This window comes from Chanodichthys erythropterus, chromosome 2, assembly GCF_024489055.1.
Source record: "Chanodichthys erythropterus isolate Z2021 chromosome 2, ASM2448905v1, whole genome shotgun sequence".
NCBI classification, from domain to species: Eukaryota; Metazoa; Chordata; class Actinopteri; order Cypriniformes; family Xenocyprididae; genus Chanodichthys; species Chanodichthys erythropterus.
Window position 1 is genome coordinate 12,256,887 of NC_090222.1, and position 23,051 is coordinate 12,279,937.

General features: G+C 42.0%; 1 protein-coding gene across 2 annotated transcripts in view; it reads left to right on the forward strand.

Moving 5' to 3' along the window:
• Positions 1 to 23,051, forward strand: part of ulk4 (unc-51 like kinase 4) — a 276,239-nt gene that overhangs the window by 89,816 nt on the left and 163,372 nt on the right. For both annotated transcript variants that reach the window (XM_067401179.1, XM_067401171.1), the window contains exon 22: positions 4,433 to 4,560. In XM_067401179.1, coding sequence (XP_067257280.1) covers positions 4,433 to 4,560 — 128 coding nt within the window. The remainder of the gene's footprint in view (positions 1 to 4,432; positions 4,561 to 23,051) is intronic.

The following is a 23,051-nucleotide window of genomic DNA, read 5'->3' on the forward strand; positions in this document are numbered from 1 at the left end:
TTGAAGGCTGGCGCGTCGATTCCAGACTCATCCAGAGAGTGGAGGAGTTTGGCCTGGAATACTTGAAATATGGCCATGGTGTGGAGCGCAGAGGCAGCTTGGCCCACCGAGGTGTAAGCCCGTCCAGCCAGAGTAGAGGTGGTCCGACAGGGCTTAGAAGGAAGGGCCCTCTTCGTCTTCCAACCCACAGCCGCGGGAGGACAGAGGTGAGCAGCCACCGCTTCATCTAGGTGTGGCAAGCGCTCGTATCCCTTCTCCTCGGCGCCGTCGACGGCGGTGAGGGCGGAGCGGTGCGTAGTGTGGAGGCGGGCAGAGTAAGGAGCGCGCCACGACTTCGTCAGCTCTTCGTGGACCTCAGGAAAGAAGGGCGCTGAACACTGGCGAGGTGCTTGGCGGCGGCCTGGCAGAAACCATTCGTCCAGGCGGCTGCGAGACGGCTCCTCTGGAGGGGCCCACTCGAGGTCCAGCTCTTCAACGGCCCTAGACAGGATGCGGAAGAGCTCGGCATCCATGCCCTGGCCATGCTCGATGGGTTCCAAGGGAGGCGGTGGAGCGGGGTCTTCCGGCTCGCCAGCCCAACCTTCCGCTTCGGAAGCCGCAAGAGACATGGAGTCGTCTTGTTCGTCGTCTGTTCCCCCGAATGAGACGAGGTCACTCGCTTCCGCGGAGGGACGCTGCTCAGGGCGAGAGAACAGAACGGGAGAGAGTTCCCTGGGAGGAGAGGGCGAGGCACGCGGGGGCTGGGCCGGCGTGAGCTCGCTCAACTCCTGGCGCTGAGTCGCTCTACCCCGCCGTCTTTTCCTCACCGGCTCGCGGGAGGAAGGAGACGGGAGGGCGCGAGCGGCGAGATCGCCCTCAGTGAAGAAGGCGACCCGCGAGTGCAGGGAAGCGAGACTCATACACTCGCAGTGCGGGCATGAGTCTCCAGCGAGCGCGCCGTCTGCGTGGGGCTTGCCCAGGCAAGCGACACACTCGCTGTGTCCATCGTCGTCGTGCAGGGGGGCCCTGCAAGTACCACATGAGTGGCGGGGCATCGTGAGACGCCGCTGCCGTGAAAACGGCAATTGGGTGGCTCTTTTAGAGCGGCGAGGGCCGCGGAAGCTCTTAGAGCGGTGAAAACCGCTGAAATTCGCTCTTTTAGAGCGGCGTTTAAGCCGCGGATGAAGCTCTCAGGCGGCGCGCCGGATGGCGGCAGGGAACACACAGGAAGCGGCGGGAAGCGGGAGGCGGCGGCTCGGCGACGGCGCTAGAAGCTGCAGTCCGCGAGGGCGCCGGCGCTTTCTTCCACCGGCGAGTCCGCTGCGGGAGCCTCTTCAGACGGCGGCGAGAGCAGAAGGCGGCGAGCTTCTTCGGCTTCAGGCGGAGATCAGCGAAGAGAAGTAGATGTCGTCGCTGAAGGAGAAAACACTGAAATCCTATGGCGAAACGCCTGCTTATATAGCCTTATACCACGCCCATTTCGGCGGGAATATTTGCGCGCTTTGTCGCCATAGGCCGCGCAACTATGCCGCGCCGCCATTGGTTCAACAACTTGTCTATGAGTGAACCAATGACGGTGCAGTTACACTGCGTTATTGAAAAAGGCTTCAGCAGCGGGGAAAAAGGGAGACCTTTCCCCATACGCAGTACGAGTGAAGTATCGAAAGGGAACCGCGTTACCCTCGGTTTCCGGTTTTATTTTGTAGAAACCATGGAAACACCAAATATGCTTTAATATTTACATTTTAATAGGCAAAGGAACAGCTGTTTTGATATATTTATAGACCGAAAACAAAGTATTATATAGCTCAACACGTTTAGTATTGAGCTGTAGATTTGTTTAAATCAGATTTTCTTGATTTTTTGCGAGTACCATGCTTTACCAGAGAAAAACACTATTTTGTGAAGTAGCTAACATAGCATAATCAGATGCAACTCTATTTTTAGTAACAGTAATACAGCATTTTCTCCATTATACAGTGTTTTAAAAATAATTGCATGCCATTTCTCAACACAATCCATCCAGCATTTAATATGATATTCTAAAATCGATCTAGTTTACTGCATTGTGGAACAAGTGTCTCACAGGAGCCACCGAGCGAATGCACAGAGTAACGTTATAACATATTCAACACACTCAAATGTATCTAATATGATAAATAGAGCTGTGTTACCTCATACTCATGACCGGAAAAGTGGAAGCGGCGCCGGCGATTGTGGCATAATAAAAGTTCCGCTGCTCGCGGTGTGTGTTGCTCCAGTGGCCTCGTTCAGCTCCCACAACACTGGGTCCTGCTCTGCTTCATACTACAGTAACATTAATAATTGCATCCATGAACATGATTTCTTTCCGAGTCCTACTTCAGTTCTTTTCCACCAGTCGTTGAGGTGAAGACCACATGTCCCAAGATTCTGCGCTCAAACTTGGCGTCATCAAGCTACGTTTTTGTTTTGAATAGGCCTCTAGCAACTTATAGTGGACAGAAAATATTACATATTGCACCTTTAACTAATGTTAACGAATGAAACCTTATTGTAAATTACCTATATATAATTACATATATATATATATATATATATATATATATATATATATATATATATATATATATATATATATTTTTTTTTTTTTTTTTTTTTTTTATTCAAATATAAAGTTCAAAAGAACCAAATTTACTGTATTTGAAATTTAAATATTTTTGTAGCATTACAAATGTCTTCACTGTCACTTTTGATTAATTTAAAACATCCTTGCTGAATAAAATGATTAATTTCTTTAAAAAAAAGAAAAAGAATGGTAGTGTAGTTTTAGCTAATCATTACCATTATTTCTGTAAATTTATCTCCATGAAACTACCTTAAAGATGCCGTAGAACATGTTATCAAAAGATTTAATATAAGTCTAAGGTGTCCCCTGAATGTGTCTGTGTTTCAGCTCAAAATACCCCATAGATTTTTTTTTTTTTTTAATTCATTTTTTTAACTGCCTATTTTGGGGCATCATTAAATATGCGCCGAATCAGGTTGTTTAACAGTACATTAGAAACATGCTAACGAAACATTTAGAAAGACAATTTACAAAATCTCTATAAAATATCATGGATCATGTCAGTTATTATTGCTCCATCTGCCATTTTTCACTATTGTCCTTGCTTGCTTACCTAGTCTGTTGATTCAGCTGTGCACAGATCCAGACGTTAATACTGGCTTGTGTAATGCCTTGAACATGAGCTGGCTTATGCAAATATTGGGGGCGTACATATTAATGATCCCGACTGTTGCGTCACAGTCGGTGTTATGTTGAGATTCGCCTGTTCTTCAGAGGTCTTTTAAACAAATTAAATTTATATAAGGAGGAAACAATGGTGTTTGAGACTCACTGTATGTCATTTCCATGTACTGAACTCTTGTTATTTAACTATGCCGTAAATTCAATTTTTAATTCTAAGGCACCTTTAACCGTTATGTCCAGTTTTCATCAGGAATTATTTATAGGTATCCCAGTTCTTTCCCCCACATAATTATTTTACAAGTTCTTTCAAAATTTCTCAATCCTCTTTTCAGAAACTGACTGCAACTTATGTTTCTCTTAGCAGCCCGTGAAGCAAAGCCGGCCATGTGGCATGTCAGGAACGAGCACAACATTGTACGGCTCTGTTTTGCTCTTTATCTGAGGCAGTAATCAATTGGAAAATGGGCTGTAGAAATTGATTTAAATGCCACTGTATACTGCCTTCAAGGCCCTCTCAGATTAACAATGCTAATTTTCTTTGACCTGTATTCATTTGCATGTAAATTTCCAATTTGACTCTGAATATTAGAAAAACAAAAAAAAAAACCTTTTGAGTGCCTAAAACTTACTGGATCACCTCCGGACCAATTATAAACTGCTGTGGATTTCTCTGCTTAATTCCCCTGACGAATAGAAGTCCAGAACGTGGCGTGTTTATTCATACATTGTCTAGCATAGAATTTAAATTTCAATGAAGCGCCGAGCTGGGCTAATTGGGTAAGGAAGAGCCGCAATCTCGGAGTGCAGCTTGGAATACTGTTGATGTAATTACGATCCATGCCGAGAGTACAGTAGGTGCGTTTGAAATTAATTAACTCCCCTTCTCTTGCTGTAGTTAATCCTAATGTTTCGGATTGTTTTGCTTTTGACAGTTCCCCCCCAATTATGCTGATAGTGAAAGTTAATCAATTCCTCCTGATTTGCTGTCCACTAAATGCTGTGGAACTCATTAGCTTATTAACCTCTGTTTTATATCAAGTGCATTTCGGGGGGCTTTTCCATCCCCTCCAGCACCTCTCTGTGTAAGTGATAGCACCTGTCAAATTACTGTCAGACAATTGGGGCTTATGCCACACTAAATGTCCAGAGACCTCCCGGTCTTTTTAAATGACGCGTGTGCGCTAACAAGACTGTGCTAACGGCTTGAACGCCTCTTTGCAGGACTTTGTTATGAAGATAATCCGCTCTCTGGAGAGTCCGTCTTCAGTCATCCGCGCCAAGGCCTTCCTCGTTCTTCTGCAGGTCCTTATGAACAACAGAGAGATGCTTCTGCTCTGCTGTAACTCCAGGTAAACACTCTACACAATGAAATCCCAACAACCAACTGTGCAGAATACATTGACAGAGCACACATGTTATAGATCCTGTGAAATGCTTCTGTTCATCAATGGTGCTGAGAGCCAAATATACACGGAACGGTAAATAAAGACAAAAGAACAGAAGAAAAATCAGGAGAGATTTTCCTCTTGTGTCTTATATCCAAGAACAAACACACCACAAATAATTCCACATATGAATCAGAAAGAGAGAAAAAAGACCATCAGGGAGATGGAGATAGCGAAACACATAGACTAAATCAATATCATATATGTTTCATAAATGGTTGGTGGAAAGATGCATGAGAGGGTGGGAACTTTAGTGAGTCTGTTGCTCCACTGGACAGTAACTGTTTTAGTTGAAGGATTTTAAGGATTTAGGATTTAAGTTTCAGTGACTTTCCCCTGTTATGTTATGACTGCAAAAGTTCCACAAAATTTCATTCCAACATTTATGATGTTTTAAACATCTCTTAACACATTCTCATATTTAAGGGTGAAGTAAGGTTTTTTTTTTAGTTTTTTTTTTATACATTTTCTTAACCCAGTTTGTTCTTCATTGACTATTAGTATGCCATTCATTGGCTTTTCTCCCCCAAAAGTGTAAACATTGAGCCTCCCAAGCACCATCAAAACACTGAGAGCGGTCCACTAAGATCTGTCAATCTCTTTCCAGCTCAACCTATAGTAAGAGTTTGGGGCGTGGCTACAGTAGCAGGATGAGCCAAAGGGTGTTTTGATGGTGTGGGACCATGACTGATGCATTACATGGGAAAGGACCTTCAAATATTAAACTGGCCAGAAACAGGCCACAATATACACTTCAATACAACATCATCATGCACCTCTTCAGAAAGACAATTGTACCAGTTTCTAATGTTTATTTTGTGTCTAGTGTAGACAGCCTCAAACAGTTGTGGTGCGTCATGTCAAAGACATGTTAAAGGTGGGGTAAGTTATTTTTCAAAAACACTGTTTGGAAGTTAGTCTGGCCAACATCAACAACAAACGTGTAACCAATCAGCATTAGGGGGCCTATGAAGGTTGAGGATTAGAGAACGAGCAAGAGGGAGATTTGAAGAAAAGGAGGCTGCTTTGATTCTGCTTCAGATGTGAGTAACACTGGGTTTGAGTGTCATTGATTGTCTGGAGCTGCTGTGCTGTTGGCCACTAACAACAAACTCTTGTTTGTATTTACTCTTGTGTACTGTACATTCATTTTTTGTGTTTCCTTGTCGTTCGTTCATCATCTGCACTTTATTTTTCACTCTCGCATTACATGTGTAATAGTGGCCAGATAGTGAGAGTTGTGCAGGTAAACCACTGCGCACTGACAACCTCTAGAGAATGCGGTGTTTAGCTTCATTGTTAGTGCTCTTACCTCTCCTGCCAACAGCAAACGGGCTAGGGTTCGATACCGACTTGGAGCAGGGTGGCAGAATTAGAGGGTGAGTTTTGGAGGTAGAGCAATGAAGAGAGGGGTTGATTTGTTTGGATTGATTTCATATATCACCAATGTCCAACAGCTTTTATGAAAAATGTCTTACACCACCTTTAGAGTGTTAGCCTACTCAATTGCTTTTTCATGACTCATATCAATACAGCTAAAAGTATTCCTAATAAGTTGGAATTACTTTTACCTGTTCACAAGCCTTCACAAGCACACATTAGAGCTGTATTTGTGATGTTTGAATTGGGGGAAGCGTGACTGATGAAAGGGGCATTTGCAAGGTTGTTTGAAAATATGCTTTATTTTGTAATTCCTCTAGATGCCACTAGTGTCACAGAATCTACATTCTGTCAAATTTAGAACAAAAATAAATCTATAAATTAGAAAAAGAAAAAAAAAATTGCATTGACCATCAGAAAAATGCTTGGTTTGACGGTGTGTGTGAATAATGCTATGTAAGTGGTGCTTCATACATCTCTACACAATTGGCAATGTATAATAGTTTTTTTGCCCGCAAGATTTCAATAATGTAACCAAGCACCTAAATATACAGTACAACATCACCAAGACCACAGAATCACTCCTCAGAAATAACAGGATTTTAAACATCAAGGACTATAAGCTATACATTTTTGGTTGGTAGAAAGTTAATAATGAAAAGATCTCCTGAAAAAATTAGAGGGTATACATGAAATTCAGAGATGATAGACTATAGATTAGAATTTATGATGGTCACCTTCATCTGGATGGTGATTGCAGGGGGAGAGCTGCCTCTAGACATGGCATGAAAACTTAAATAGATGAGTTTCATTCTCTCATCCTTCAAATGTCTCTCTGCTCCAAAAGTCATTTCCTCAAACAGGATTAGTCAAAACGAGATTATGGTTGAGGATATTTTTTTACGAACTATTGGGGAGTTATTTTTCAAACTGGTTTAGGGCTGTTAATGATTAATTGATCATTTTAATAGTTTAATTGAGTAATAATTAATCAGTGTCATTAATCATTAGTCAGTTTCTGACACTGAATACAAGCTCAATGAAACTGAAATTGACTGCAAGAGCCTGTTTCTGATCACTGCAGATCAGGGCTTAAAAACTAAAAAAAAAAAAAAAAAACCAATAAAAAATAAATAAATAAATAAATAAATTTGATTGTTTCACTCCAAGCAGAATCGGTATTTTAAAGGTTCAAATGGACTATATGTAAACATCTTTTATGTAAACTATCTTACTCAGGACAGTACTAAACAAAAACATGCATTTTGTATGATCTCTCTTGTTTTGTTAAAAAATTTTCACATTTTCACAGATGAAAGGGGTTCCCAAACTTCCGATCCCCACTGTAAAAGCAAGACATAATTCCTACAGTTACAAAAAAACACTTAAATAACGAAAACAAGCAGAATGTCTGTTTCCTTTCCTAGATCTTTGGAGTGCGCCACAATGAACCACTTTTGTTTTGTTCATCTGTAGACCTAATTATATAGTGAAATATCGTGTAGCCTATAGGCCTAAAATATTCCCTTATATTGTATATGTGTTACGTAGGCCTATAGTTTTATTCTGTTTTCTCCATTCACAAAAGCACTGCATGTGTGTGATGTGACGTTGTGTGAACTTATGTTCTACATATCCTGCAATTTTCACTGGTTTCAAAGTGCACAACAAGCTGCATATTAGCCTACTTGACATTCATTTTCACTTAAATGTAGGCCTAATGCTTGACGGTTGGTGACATATATCATCGGAAAAACTAATGCCAGGGCATTACCATTGTGACTTACCTAACCTATGATGACTTGACAGCTGAGCCTGAGTGCGGCCATTTCACACATTTTGGATGCGTCACCGTCACATTTGCATAGGCTGTACTAATTGGATTTGTGATTGGTTGACTGCCAAATCAAAATATTAAAGAGAATGGAAAAATAACGTTATTAACCGGTTAATGGCCATTTCTGTTCAGAACGATTACATTTGATTTTGTTTTTCGTTTCTGGTTAACGTTCTGGTCAAAATTTTGTATGTTTCTGGTTTTCGTTTTCGTTCCTTGAACCGGTACAGAGCCCTGCTGGAGATGCTTTGATAGTATGTTTTAACATGATGACAAGCATTATAAACATTTGTCACCATCCATCGGTCTCCCTGACAACATCTGATGCCCCCCCCCGACATCATCATGTAAGTGTTAGCCGATAAAGCATGTGCTCTAATTTTTGCTGCGACTGAAGTGATATGTTGTAAACCATGCTTACTGCAAGCTATAATTTGTCTTGCATTAATAAATGTTAATAATAATGTTCATGCAATTAATGCTAATACGTTAAATGGATAATTCAACCATATATACTTTTTTCCCCAAACCTATATGACTTTCTGTCTTATGTGGAACATAAAATCAGATACTTTTTTTTTTTTTTTTTTTTGGTCCATACAGTTGAAGTCAGTGGTCACCAAAACTGTTTTGAAATTGATCCATGTGAAATTGATACCAAACATAAATGCATTAAAATAAAGAGGACTGAAATTGTATTTATAGAGTAAAATACCAATATTCTAAATATTCTAATATTTATTAACGGTAAAACAAGGCATTTTTCATACTATCCCAGTTTAACATACAGAGACTGTAAGTGACACATTAATAGATTTCCCTAAAAAAATATAAGATTCTGTGGCACTTTCAAAACATGGCATTAAATTAAAATGAGGGCTGTTGATTTAAAGCATTAATTTAAGTAATTAGTTATGGAAAAATAATGCAGATAAAATGATTTAACACACCCACCCAGCCCCAGGCTTACATAGGTCACGTTACATGTCTTAAAGTTGACTGTTGACGGACATAAAGCAGAGCAACAACTCACTGCTGTCAGACACAGACGAGGACACAGATGAAGTAAGTGCAACAGTGTTTATTAACAGAGGTTTCAGACACAGGTGAAGACACAGGTAAAGAATCTTGACACGTAGAACTGGTGAATGGTATAACAATGTAAACTTTCCTTGGCAGATGATGATGGTGACACAGATGATGACGGAGGACTCAGGACTGGAGATGAAGACGATGAAGACAACAGTAGGTACAATGTTCAGGTAAGACGAGGTCGAGTGACGTGTAGGGATCGGTGCAAGACCAGACAATGAGTGAATGGGACTGGTGTGCTTATATGTGGCTCTGGTGATGATGCACAGGTGTTCAGTATTCCGGTGATTGTGAACGAGTGGGCGTGGCGTAAGTGTCCGTGTCTGAAGGTGCAGGTTGTGTAGCCGTGACAGTACCCCCTCCTCCACGGGCGGCTCCTGACGGCTGGGAACGACGGCGGCGACGGGGTCTACCACGGCTTCGAGGAGCGGGACGGTCGGGATGTTCCTGGTGGAACTCGGTAAGTAGACTGGGGTCAAGGATATCCTGGCGGTTGACCCAGCATCGCTCCTCTGGGCCATAGTTCTCCCAGTCCACTACGTATTCCAGTTGGGACCCACGTCGCCGCGAGTCAAGGATAGCTCTCACCCGGTAGATTTTGGTGTCTTCATCGATGGCAGGAGGAGGAGGTACGGCATCATCACCAGGCTCTGTGGAAGGAGGAGACAAAGGGTCAGTGAAGGGTTTGAGAAGAGAAACATGGAAGGATGGTGAGATGCGGTACTGTGCTGGGAGTTGGAGACGGTAAGTCACTTCATTCAGCTGCCTCTCGATGGTGAATGGTCCGATGTACCGGGGACTCAGCTTACGGCAAGGCAGCCGGAGGCGGATGTCCCGAGTGGAGAGCCAAACTTGTTGTCCTGGTTGATATTGAGGAGTGGGTCGTCGGCGGGCGTCAGCTTGCTCCTTGTGCCTCCAGACTGCCTGCTGGAGGTGCACGTGAGCTGAGTCCCAGACCCTCTCGCTCTGTCGGAACCAGTGATCTACCGCTGGGATCTCCGAGGGCTCACCCGACCATGGAAACAAGGGAGGTTGGTATCCTAACACACACTGGAACGGGGTGAGCCCTGTGGTGGACTGCTGGAGGGAATTCTGGGCGTATTCGGCCCAGGGCAGATACTGGCTCCAACAGTCCTGGTTACGGTGACAGTAGACCCTCAGGAACCTCCCGATTTCCTGGATTTTCCGCTCAGTCTGGCCGTTGGTCTGAGGGTGGTATCCTGACGAGAGGCTGACGGATACCCCTAGGAGGCGGAAGAATGCGGTCCACACCCGGGAGATGAACTGTGGTCCGCGGTCAGAAACGATGTCTTCAGGTAAACCGAAGTGGCGGAAGACGTCGTGAAAGAGTGCCTCTGCCGTTTCGAAGGCCGTTGGTAGTCCCTTGAGAGGAATGAGCTTACAGGATTTCGAGAATCTATCCACCACAACGAGTATACAGGTGAATCCTTGAGAGGAAGGCAGATCTGTCATAAAGTCTATTCCAATGTGGGTCCAGGGTCGTTCTGGGATGGGCAGAGGCACAAGCTTTCCCTCAGGCAGTCTCCTAGGGGTATCCGCGATGGCACAGACTGAGCAGCCCCTGATGTACCTGGAGATGTCCTGAGGCATGGATGGCCACCAATAACGTTGTTGAAGGAGCGAGAGGGTCCTTCTCCTGCCTGGGTGTCCAGAGCCCGGAGATGAGTGAGCTAAGTCCATGAGGGTGATACGGTGCTGAGGTGGTACGTATATCCTACCCTCTGGACCTCCCGGCGGAGCAGGTTTGGAGGAGGTTCTCTTGTTGGATCTGTTGGTTGATGGTCCACTGGATTGGGCTTACGATCATGGCTGGAGGGAGGATAGGCTCTGGAGGTTCAGGATCGGGATCTGCTTGATGAAGACGAGATAGAGCATCGGCACGGTTGTTCTGATCTCCTGGACGGTAGGTGACTTGGAAGTTGAATCTGGTGAAGAATAAGGCCCATCGGGCTTGGCGATGGTTGAGTCTTTTTGCGTCTCGTAAATATTCAAGGTTGCGGTGGTCAGTGATAACTTCGAACGGTTCCTTTGCTCCCTCCAGCCAATGTCGCCACTCCTCCAATGCGAGCTTGATCGCCAGGAGCTCACATTGCCAATGTCGTAATTCTGCTCCGCCGGGGATAGCTTCTTGGAATAGAAGGCGCATGGATGGAGTCGTGGAGGATCCCCCTGCCGCTGGGACAGTACCGCTCCGACCCCGGTGGAAGAGGCATCTACCTCGACGATGAACTGACGGTTTGGATCGGGATGGACCAGGATCGGAGCGGACTTGAAGGCGAGTTTCAACTGATGGAAGGCGTTCGTGGCCGTGGGGTTCCAGGACAGAGACTTGGGCCGGTTACGGAGAAGAGAGGTGAGTGGTGAACTGAGTATGCTGTAGTTGTTGATGAAACGGCGGTAGAAGTTAGCAAAGCCCAGGAATCTCTGAAGCTCCTTAATGGTGTTGGGTTGTTTCCAGTGAGTGATGGCTTCCACCTTCCCCTGGTCCATCTTCACACCATTGGAATCGATGACATATCCTAGGAACTGGACTGAGGAGGTGTGGAATTCGCATTTTTCCAGTTTAAGGTAGAGATTGTGTTCACGGAGCTTCTGGAGGACGAGTTTGACATGGTTCACATGGTCTTCATTACGATGAGAGTAGATGAGGATGTCGTCGATGTATACAATGACGAACTTGTTCAGGTAATCTCGGAAAACTTCATTCATATAATTCTGGAACACAGACGGACTATTGGACAACCCATACGGCATCACCTGATATTCGTAATGCCCGGACGGGGTGATGAACGCTGTCTTCCACTCATCCCCCTTCCGTATGCGAATCAGGTTGTATGCACTCCTCAAGTCCAGTTTTGAGAAAATGGTGGCTCCACGTAATTGTTCCAGGGCAGCTGGGACCAGAGGAAGGGGATAGCTGAACTTAACTGTCTGTGAATTGAGATGGCGATAGTCAATACACGGCCGCAAGCCTCCGTCCTTCTTGGCCACGAAGAAGAAACTCGACGCGGCCCCAGGCAGGAGGTCGATGGCGCAGTCCCATGGCCGATGAGGTGGAAGTTGAGTTGCCAACCGCTTACTGAAGACATCCTGGAACGCCCGATAAGCTGAGGGAATGGTTACTTGGACTTGGGTTTCTGGACTTTCAACTGAGGTAGATTGGAGAAGTAGTGGTGGTTCTCTGGATGGAGATGATGATTGAAGAACTTTTACAGGTAAGGTGATGCAGTGTTCATGGCAGTTCTTACCCCACTTGAGGATTTCACCAGTTGGCCAATGGATGTGAGGTTGGTGTTGGTTTAACCATGGGCGTCCCAGGATAATGTCAGCGGTTGACTCCTCCAGCACCATAAATGTGATGTCCTCCACATGCAAGTGACCGACGCGAAGGATGAGTGTGGGGGAGAAGTAACGGACATGACCTCGGCCCAGCGGCTTTCCCTGTATGGTCGTAATTTCCAGGTCGACGGGGCTGCGTTGACGTTTGGCATTCAGGAGATTGAGAGTTTGTTGGCTGATGAAGTTCCCCGCCGACCCGGAGTCGAGGAGGGCTTGTACTGAAACAGAAGATTGACCATGTCTTAGGTTCACCCAGGTTTTAGTTAAGCGTGCTGTTTGAGGAGGTAATTGAATGGTACTCACCGCTGGACGAGGAGGTCGAACTGGACAGGTGGGTAGTTGATGTCCATCTCCCCCACAATACAAACACAACCTTAAGTTGATGCGGCGTTGTCGTTCTGAGGTGGTGAGATGGTATGTATCAACTTGCATGGGTTCAGGTGCTGGAGGGGCGACAGATGGTGAGACGGGCGGAGGATTTACAGCGGGAGCGGTGTGACTGCAAGCAGCGAGTCGTTGGGAAACCCGGATGGATTTTTGGATAAGATTCTCTAACCCCAGGGAATCTTCATATACCACGATCCATTGTTTAACTTCTTCACGTAATCCATGACGAAAAGCGGTGATGAGAGCGGTTTCATTCCAGCCGCTTATATAAGCGAGGGTGCGGAAGCGCACGGCATATGAACTTACAGTTTCATTCCTTTCTTGGCGAATGTTGAATAGCTGATCGTGAATGGATAAATCCGCGGTCTGCTGGCCGAAGACTTCCTTTAACTGGGAACAGAATGAGGATACAGAACCAAGGATCGCAGAATTAGCTTCCCATAATGATTGGGCCCATTGCAGGGCTTTACCTGATAATAGGTTAATGATGAACGCCACCCGGCTTCTTTCGGTGGTGAACAGATGAGCATTGGCTTCCAGGAAAAGAGAGCATTGTAGTAGGAACCCGCTGCAATCCTCCGCCGCGCCGCTGTATGTCGCTGGTTTGGCCAAGGGACTCGCAGGGGCAGCTGAAGAAGTGAGCGGTGGAGTAGGTGTTGATGATGACGGTGTGGTGGTTGTGGTATTTTGAAGGAGTGAGGACCGTACAGCGTTGACCAGTTCCAGGAAGGGATCCGTGGTGCGGTCCCCGCCTGTGCCTGAAGAGCTCTGCATCTGGTCTGGTCTTCTGTCAGACACAGATGAGGACACAGATGAAGTAAGTGCAACAGTGTTTATTAACAGAGGTTTCAGACACAGGTGAAGACACAGGTAAAGAATCTTGACACGTAGAACTGGTGAATGGTATAACAATGTAAACTTTCCTTGGCAGATGATGATGGTGACACAGATGATGACGGAGGACTCAGGACTGGAGATGAAGACAATGAAGACAACAGTAGGTACAATGTTCAGGTAAGACGAGGTCGAGTGACGTGTAGGGATCGGTGCAAGACCAGACAATGAGTGAATGGGACTGGTGTGCTTATATGTGGCTCTGGTGATGATGCACAGGTGTTCAGTATTCCGGTGATTGTGAACGAGTGGGCGTGGCGTAAGTGTCCGTGTCTGAAGGTGCAGGTTGTGTAGCCGTGACAACTGCATTATGTAGCCTTTAGAATTCAGTTAGAATTCCCCGAAAATTCAAGATATCAGGGCAAAATGCCCCTGTATGAGTTTTATTTATATTGTATAGTTAAGCAATATCACATGAGTAACAAGTGCAATATTACACGAGTACAAATGTGATATTGATTTTATAAACAGTTCAATCAATAAGTTAATATTGTGTTAGTTTTTTGTCTCAATATTGTCTGTTTTTGCTCAATTTTGCCTATGAAAATATTACCTGTAAAGCCAGAGCATAACTTGTGCGTCTCCAAGCATCACATTGAGGTGTTTCGTTTCTGAATTAATCCGTATTTTTAGCAAATCAGTCAGGGGGACTAATGATTCAATGGCCCATTCATAAAGAGAGTGAATGAATCAGCCATTTGAATGAATCATTTAGACATTTACCACCACCTACTGGTAGTTTTAGTTTCATATTTAGAACGTCACTTCATTAAAAAAAAAAAAAAAAGGGCATAATTTGCCCAAAAATTAAAATTCTGTTTATTTACATTTATTCGCCCTCATATAGTTTCAAACCTGTATGACTTTCTTTCTTTTGTGGAATATAAAAGAAGATATTTCGAGGAATGTTGGCAACCAATCTGTTTTGGTCTGTAAATTTATCTAAATATCAATTCAGATGCAGCTCCTGGGGGAGAAAAATAAATAAATAAAATATGGCCATTGAAGCCTAAAAGTTTGTGTTATAAATTCTATGTTGAATCAAATAAATTATTTATTTCTAAAACTAGTTTTCGTAGTGTCTGTTTGATGCTTTTCTCATCTAACGCAATAATGACTTTAAATGATCTTTTAGGGGTAATTTCTCAGCCAAATTGGATGTGTGATTAATTTATTAGGTAAAAATAAATTAGGTTTTGTTAATCGGCACATCATGTAATTAATTAGTTTAAACATTTGAATTGCTTGACAGCCCTAATTAAAATATAGTCAACAGTACAAATTCTTTCCTTAACCTAGCTCATTTTGACTTGGCAACAGATATGCTTGACCTCGGACTGTGAAACCAATGACAGAAACAGGCCGATCATTTAAAACTTTTACATTTTCCATAATTGAGTCTCTTTCCCTCAATCTTACATAAGAAGCCTGGATCTTGAAACTGATCTCATTATTCCTTTTGTATGTACATCTTCAGAATATAACCGGTCATTTTCTTTAATCATGTTCTCCTAATTCATCTATATTTAATTTGAAGCCAGGCTTGAACAGCTGAAGCTCCTAATTGCTCTCATCACTGTCTCACAAACACAGGATGTCTGTCATCACTAGCATTTCCTCTGCCTGGGAACGAGATGTGCTCTCTCTTCTTGCTCTCTCTCTCTCCTCATCTCTCTCTTCCTCATTTTCTCCTTCTACCTCTGAGTCCAAGCAGTGCCGCACTGATGGAGTGTGTCAGAACTGACCCAGCGTTCCATCTCCCAGAGTGAGAGCGTTTCCTCGCTGTTCTCATAAACACTTCTCTAATTAGCAGCGCAGCGTCTGCTGCATGCAGCCCTGTCAGATGAGTGCTGCAGCCCGCCTCAGACATGTCAAACCGGACACGTTGTGTCCAGCCCCTCTCTGGTCGGAGCAGACGCATTGAGTTCTCCCAGCTTCCAGATAAGGGGATGTTTTTAACTCAATAAGACGGCAGCAGAGCTCAGAGGTAGTGAGGAGATGTCTCTGTTCTAGGATTGGTCCTCTGGAGGTTTCTGATGGAGGAGGGGTTGGAGCTGTACTGGAGCTTATAATTTGAACGTTGAGATAAGAATGTTTCATTTTAGAGACTGCAGAAATGGACTTTGCAGAATATTTGCATAGTTGAAAAGGTTTGTCATTTTATTATTATTATTTATTTATTTATTTATGGTAATAAATACTAACTGCTACTGCTGTTAACTGATCATTCTAACTCCCTTATACTCTAACAATTTGTTCGTGGCATTTCCCTAGCATCCATCTGGAATGCATTTTTCATATTTAATGTGCTTCCTTATAGTTTCATAGTGCATGCTTTATGATTAAATCTGTTTTATGTCCAGTGGTCTAGGTTATAAGTTTTTTTTTTAAACCGTTCACTGCAACTATGCTGGGTTGTCAGGGTGTTGCTAGGGTGTTCTGTGTGATCTTTAGGTGGTTTCTGTCCCAAAATTACTATGATATTCTTGGTCTTGCTTGTCCCATTTCAATATATATATATATATATATATATATATATATATATATATATATATATATATATATATATATATATATATATATATAAACAAACAAACAAAAAAGTACAATAACAAATGACAGCAACAACAACCAAAACAATACCCACTAAAATAAAATGAGAAAATGAGTGTCACTTAGACGGCATGTAGAGATAAGTAAAGTTGGAGATCTGACAACGAAAGGCAGGTTGTTCCATAATCTTGGACCAGCGACAGCAAAAGCACGATCACCCCTAAATTTGAGACACACTCGGGAATAGTTAATAGAAGCTTATTTGACGATCTTAGCTTTGCATTTGAGTTATAAGGCTTAATAAGCTCAACTAAGTATAAAACCAAGTAAGTTGAATCATGTATTGCATAGATAACCAGCCCAACAAGGATAGTAATGGAGTTATATGGTCTGTCTTCTTGGCATTCATGAGCATTCTTGCAGCGGCATTTTGAACTAGCTGGATATGTGTGATATGAGACTGACAAGCCCCAAGGTAAATGGCATTACAATAATCTGACCGTGAAAAGATAAAAGTATGAATTACTTTTTCCAAATCACTAGTTGAAAGAATCGATTTTAATTTGGCTATTGCCTTTAGAAAAAGCAGTTCCGAACCACAGTTTTTATCTGTTTATCAAACTTCAGCGAGGAATCAAAAATGACTCCCAAGTTTTTTACTTGACCCAGGTCTCCCATAATTGGAGATTATCGCCCATCCATGTTTTTACTTCCTTCAGAAAACATAAGGAGTGTTGCCCCTGAGTCATTACTATTTGGCCTCAAAGGCTCATAAATTTGAGTGTCATCCACATATAGATGGTAAAATACAACACATTATTTAAAAATTATTCCCAAATGGAGCATATACAGTGAAAACAAGACTGGACCCAAAATGGATCCTTGAGAAATGGATGTCGATGGATGCTGGGGAGGAAAAATAATTACCAAGCTTAACTTTAAAAGATCTTTGCGGGCACAAAAAACATTGTCATTGCAGCAATGCATGAAGTAATTTTCAAACCAAGCAGATTGCTGGTCAATGTGGCAAATTAGCGGGACCAACTTGAATACAAGCGAAATCTGCTTGGGGAACTTTTATTCCCCTTAAACAAAACTCTCGATTTTGTGGATTCCTATTGAAATGACTAGATTTCACCTGCAAAATTTAACTGAGCAATGATAAATGTGGCCGTACTTTAAGTCTGTATCCCCCCCCCCCCAGATTTCCCAGATTTAGTAATACTACTAATACCATTCCCAGTAATCTGCTTAAGTCGATGTCACTCGTCACCATTTCTGAGTTTAAATGCTCTATCAGAAGGCATAAGCAAACGACAAATGGTACTAATATACACTCACAGTGTGCTTTAAAACCAAAATCATTATACTTACCTTTATTCCCATACCCAAATCCCAGATGGCCAGACAGTGATTCATCTTTAATGAAACATTCAAATATTTGTGTCCTGGATTCTGTGAGCCAGGAGATTGTAGCAATGTATACTGTGAGTTTATAAAAGCTTACCTTAAATATATAATATCAATAAATAGCGCTCGTAAATGGCTATTGAGATGTGCTCACTTGAAATGAGTGGAAGCTTGGACCCTGAAATTTTATTCCTTATGTCAGGGGTCGGGAACCATTTTTGACCAAAGATACTTTTTTTCACCCTTTTGATAATGCATTTTTCATCATATTTTGATTCAACTCATCAGCTCATTATTTATTTATTTATATAATACTGAAAGCTGCATGGGTTATCATACAGGTATAAATACAACACATTTATTGGACATAAATGGTCTGCGGCAAATACAGTGATACATCACTGATTGGTGCATAGTCAAGTCAAGTCACATTTATTTGTATAGCGCTTTTTACAATGTAGCATGTAGATAATTTTGGCTGCACGGCAGCTCTTAAAGAATAGTGTCAATGCAGGCAGATTAAAGCACTGTTGAATAAATGTCAAGAATACTGTTGAATATCAAATGTCAAGTCAAATGTCAAGTGTCCCCAACTAAGCAAGCCAAAGGCGACAGCGGCAAGGAACCCAAAATCCAACAGGTGACATCAGGTGGCAAACAAGTGGCAGATAGGTGTTTAAAATGGAGAAAAAAACCTTGGGAGAAACCAGGCTTAGTCGGGGGGGCCAATTCTCCTCTGGCGAACAGTGCTTTGTTACGATTCAGGTTGCTATCATAAGTCCGATAGGATCGCATCATTCAAAGTTTTTTATTTCAGTTCCATCTAGTTGAGGATCGTATTCATCACGCCGGTATGGACGGTTGTTGAGGTTGTTGTGCCACTGGTTGTCATGTTGATGAGGCCATCGCGATAAATGATCCAGTTGACTCAATCTCTGCTGATACTTCAGGGCTGTGTTGTGGTCGTGTCAAGGCGCAGGTCCTTGGTCTCACCTGTATACGGCCCGGATCTGGTTGACTACGGTAATCCTCGGGATAAACAGAAAGACTAATATTAGCGTAGATGCCATTCTACTTCTTATGTAACGAGTACATCTCATCTGGTATTATAGGAAGTGTTCCCGGTTCCGGCTGACCTAATTTATGCAGCCTAATAATCCTTTATCGGATTTGAAAATATAAATTGATGATGTGTTATGTGAATGCCAGGTTAAAGAGATGCTCTGAGTGTTAAAAAGTGTTTAATTTGAAAATGCTTTGAAAATATTTTATATATTTAGTAAATCTTATTCGATCTTCAACCAAAACCTATTAATGCATAAACTCTTCTGTGAAAGGTGATTGATTGTCCCTTTAGAGTCAGTAACTGCGTACAGCCCCATTGATAGCAATAACTGCAAATAAACTCATCGTGAATTTATTTATGAGAGTTTCACACCACTGTGGAGGAATTTTGGCCCACTCCTCTTCGCAGAACTATTTCAGCTCAGTGATATTTTTAGGCTTTTGAACATGAACTCCGTATTTTAGATTCTGCCTTGCTTTTATGTTTTGCAATATTACCTTGCTGCATTACCCAACTGTGTTACAGCTTTAGTTTACGGATGGATAGTTTAACATTCTCTGCTATGCAGCAGAATTCATGGTTGCTTCAAATACGACTAGGCATCCAAGGTCCTGATACATCAAACCATTCCCAAAACATTAATATTTTGATTCATCTGTCCATAAGATGTTGTTCCAGAACTCTTGAGGTTCATCCAGGTGCAAATGTGAGACAGGTTTTAGTGTTTTCTTGATTCGATCTTGCTCATTTGCCGTGGACCCAATTTTTCCTAAGGGTAGAGTCATGTACACTGACATTCGCTGAGGTCTAAGGTTGTTTCATTGTGGCTTCACATTCAGATAACAGACCCCTTTCACATTTCCAGGGTTCTGGAAATGCATCAAAGTTGGGTAAATATATAGTGGTGAATGAAAACTACAACAAATACCTGTATAAATGTTGCATTCCAATTTGGCCTAATTAAAAAAAATAAATAAATAAAAAAAGTAGAGATAGATTGATTACTTTAGTTAGAAGAGAGAAACATGACAAATATGTCATCAGTCCCCCATCTGTTGTAACCAGCTTTCTTCAATTTAATACCAAGGTAAAAGGTAAAATATATAGGCCTTGGTTTTACAGACAAGGCTTAAATTAGGCAATAGGACATTTAAGTAGCTTTTATAAACATGCCTTAGGAAAAAAAAAAGAAAGAAAAAAAAAAAAAAAACATTACTGGTCTGCATCTTGAGACAAAACAATGGCACTGACATATTTTAAGATATGTCAGTGCAAGTTACTCTCAGTTAAAACAGCTCAAACATGCATTTTAGTCTAGGACTAGACTTAAGCCTTGTCTGTGAAACCGGGAGATAGTGTTATAAATATACACTACATTTTTAAAAAAATGAAAATATTAAAAATGTTGCTAAATTTACATTGTTAATGACTGTGGAAACGTGTCATCACAGTCTGTGAAAAGAGTCAATTTTGCACTTTGCTCTTGAAGAGATTTTTTTTTTTTTTTTTTTTAAGCACATACAAATGTGCTAATGGATGGGTTGATATAAATATAAGGCTCTGGTTGCTATAGGTGTTGGTTAGTGCACAAAAAACAGCTCAGAATGAAATATTGATACACTTTTACCAGGTTATTTTATTCATTGGCTCCTTGTAAAGGAAGTTTGAGTGTCCTTGGTTTAGATGGTGCTGTTTCTCATGCATCTCTGTCTCATAGTGCTGCCCAGTCTTTAGATTAGAATCCATTAATCAGGAAATCTGGTCTATTTTCTGCATAGCAAGTAGATCTAAAGCTGCTGCCAGACCCTCATCAGTTTTCAAATGAATTCTCTCTGTGCCCTGACACACCTAATTCATATAATCAAGGGTTTGGTAATTGACTGATAAGTTGAAAATGTTGCCTCAGAGCAGACAAAAACCAAATATATGACCCCATTCTGTGGGTCTATAAGAACCGGTTCACAAATCACTGCATTACTGCTCGAACTGTCAGGATAACAAAGAACCGCTAGGGAATGAAATGTTACCCTGTCACTCCTGTTGTTCCCAGTCATTCAGTCAAGAAACGATCTCGCGTAGGATTCCAATTATAACCATATGCATGTAGAGCCATAAACGCACAGCAGTCCTGGCACCCAGTAAATGTAATTTATTGTGAAAGTCACAGTTCCCTTTTCTCATTTCTGTTCTTCCTCAGGTAATGTAGCGGCTGGCTCGCCATGTCCGTCTAATAAAGGGCTGCTTGATCCTAACATCACAGAATAAATGGTTTTGTAAATCATGCTCATGTCTCCAGATTTTCATTTTCTCCCTCATACCTTCTCACCTACGAGCACTGAGTATCCCTGACATCCGACAACAATTCATTCTGAGAGAGGGAAAATGATAGCCTTTTGGGAGGAGGAAATTTATTAGGCTAATCCAGTCTGGCAGCAACAGAACTCTATTGGTGCACTTGAAAATACCAAGGTTGTCATTATTGCCTCTCTCCTGTCAGTAAGCAGAGGTGTGTTGAATTTTGTGAGGACCCTCAGAGTGCTTGTTTTATTTTAGATTTGTGGCAAAGATTGTTCTTTGTCCAAAATGTTTAATTAATCTTGAAAAACCTTGAAGAAAAACCTTGATGGAGAGGTTTCGTTCAGAATACTGGCAAATAATATTTATTGAAGGGAGAAACCTCATCAAATAGTGCTTATAATTACAATTAATAATAATAATGAATGAAAAATACTGCTCCTAAATTTTTACTTATAATAATATTAATGATAACATTAGTTAACTGCATTAACTAACTTGAGCTAACCGCAAGCAATAGATTTTTATTTTTTATTAACTAACATTAACCTAATGTTACTTAAAAAAATTGTCATTTTCTTGCTAGTGCATTACATAATGTAAACCGATACAACTAAGTGTATCAGTAAATGTTGATATTATTATTAGCTAAGATTAGTAAATGCTGTGGTGTAGAATTATTGTTAATTGTTACTTCATGTTAACTAAACCCGAGTTCACACTGCAGGATTTCAAAGTCAGATGGATCAGCGACAAGAGGTTACACATTGCATGACAATAGAAAGAATCGCTGACACCTCTGTCTGGTCTGCAAACTACGTTTCACAAACAAACAGAAGCGAGAAGTGATAAGGAAATAACGCAAGGTTACCGGAATTGTTAGTAAAAATGTTAGCTTGCAAGAAGCTTGCTATCAAAATTTTCTGTGTGCTAATTTGCAGCAAAAAAGAGACAAAGAAAAAAAAAAAGATTATGCTGGAGGAAATGGTTGGGGAGATGCGGGTCTGTAACTCCTCCCTGAACTTTCTGCTGGCCTGTATCTTACTCTCTCATTGGCTGTAGGTCATCGCTGATTTAGCAGACATTTTTCTCCAAAGCGACTTACAAATAGAAGCAAATCAACATGAGTGCAACAGTCTGCAAGTGCCGTGTCAAGTTCCAGTTATTCCAGCAAAAGTGCTTGTATCAAGGTTTTTTTTGTTTGTTTGTTGAATAGAAAAAGAAAAAGTAAGTGCTAATATTACTGGGTCAAGTGTTGATGAAAAAGATGTGTCTTTAGCAGTATTTTTGAAAATGGCTAAAGACTCAACTGCTCAGATTGAGCTAAGCAGGTCATTCCACCAGCAGGGAACAGGTAAGGTAAGGAGAAGGTCCGTGAGAGTGATTTTGTGCCTCTTTGGGATGGCACCACAAGGCGCCATTCACTTGCAGAATTCAAGCTTCTGGGGGGTCTGAAGTAGTGAGTTTAGATATAGTCGTGCAGAACCAGTGGTTGTCTTGTAGGCAAACATCAGAGCCTTGAATTTGATGCAAGCAGCTATTGGCAGCCAGTGTAAACTCATGAAGAGAGGTGTGGCGTGCGCTCTCTTCGGCTTGTTAAAGACCACTCTTGCTGCCGCATTCTGTATAAATTGCAGAGACTTGACAGTGCATGCTGGAAGGCCTGCCAAGAGAGCATTACAGTAGTCCAGTCTGGATAGAACAAGAGCTTGGATGAGAATTTGTGTAGAATTGGTCTAATCTTTCTAATGTTGTGCAATGCAGATCTGCAGGACTGGGCCGTTGAAGTAATATGATCTGTTAAGCTTAAACAATCATCCATCACCACTCCAAGGTTCCTGGCTGTCCTGGAAGGAGTTATAGTTGACAAATCAAGTTAAATGAAGAGGTTAATGATGAAATGTTGGGTTGGCACTGACCACAAGCAGTTCCATCTTTGCAAGGTTGAGTTGAAGGTGGTGGTCATTCATCCAGGCAGATATGGCTGTTAGGCAAGCTGCGATGTGAGCATCAACCATTGGATCATCTGATATCTGAGAGATAGAGTTGTGTATCATCTACATAGCAGTGATAGGAAAAAAAAAAAACGTGTTCCTGAATGACAGATCCTAGTGATAACAT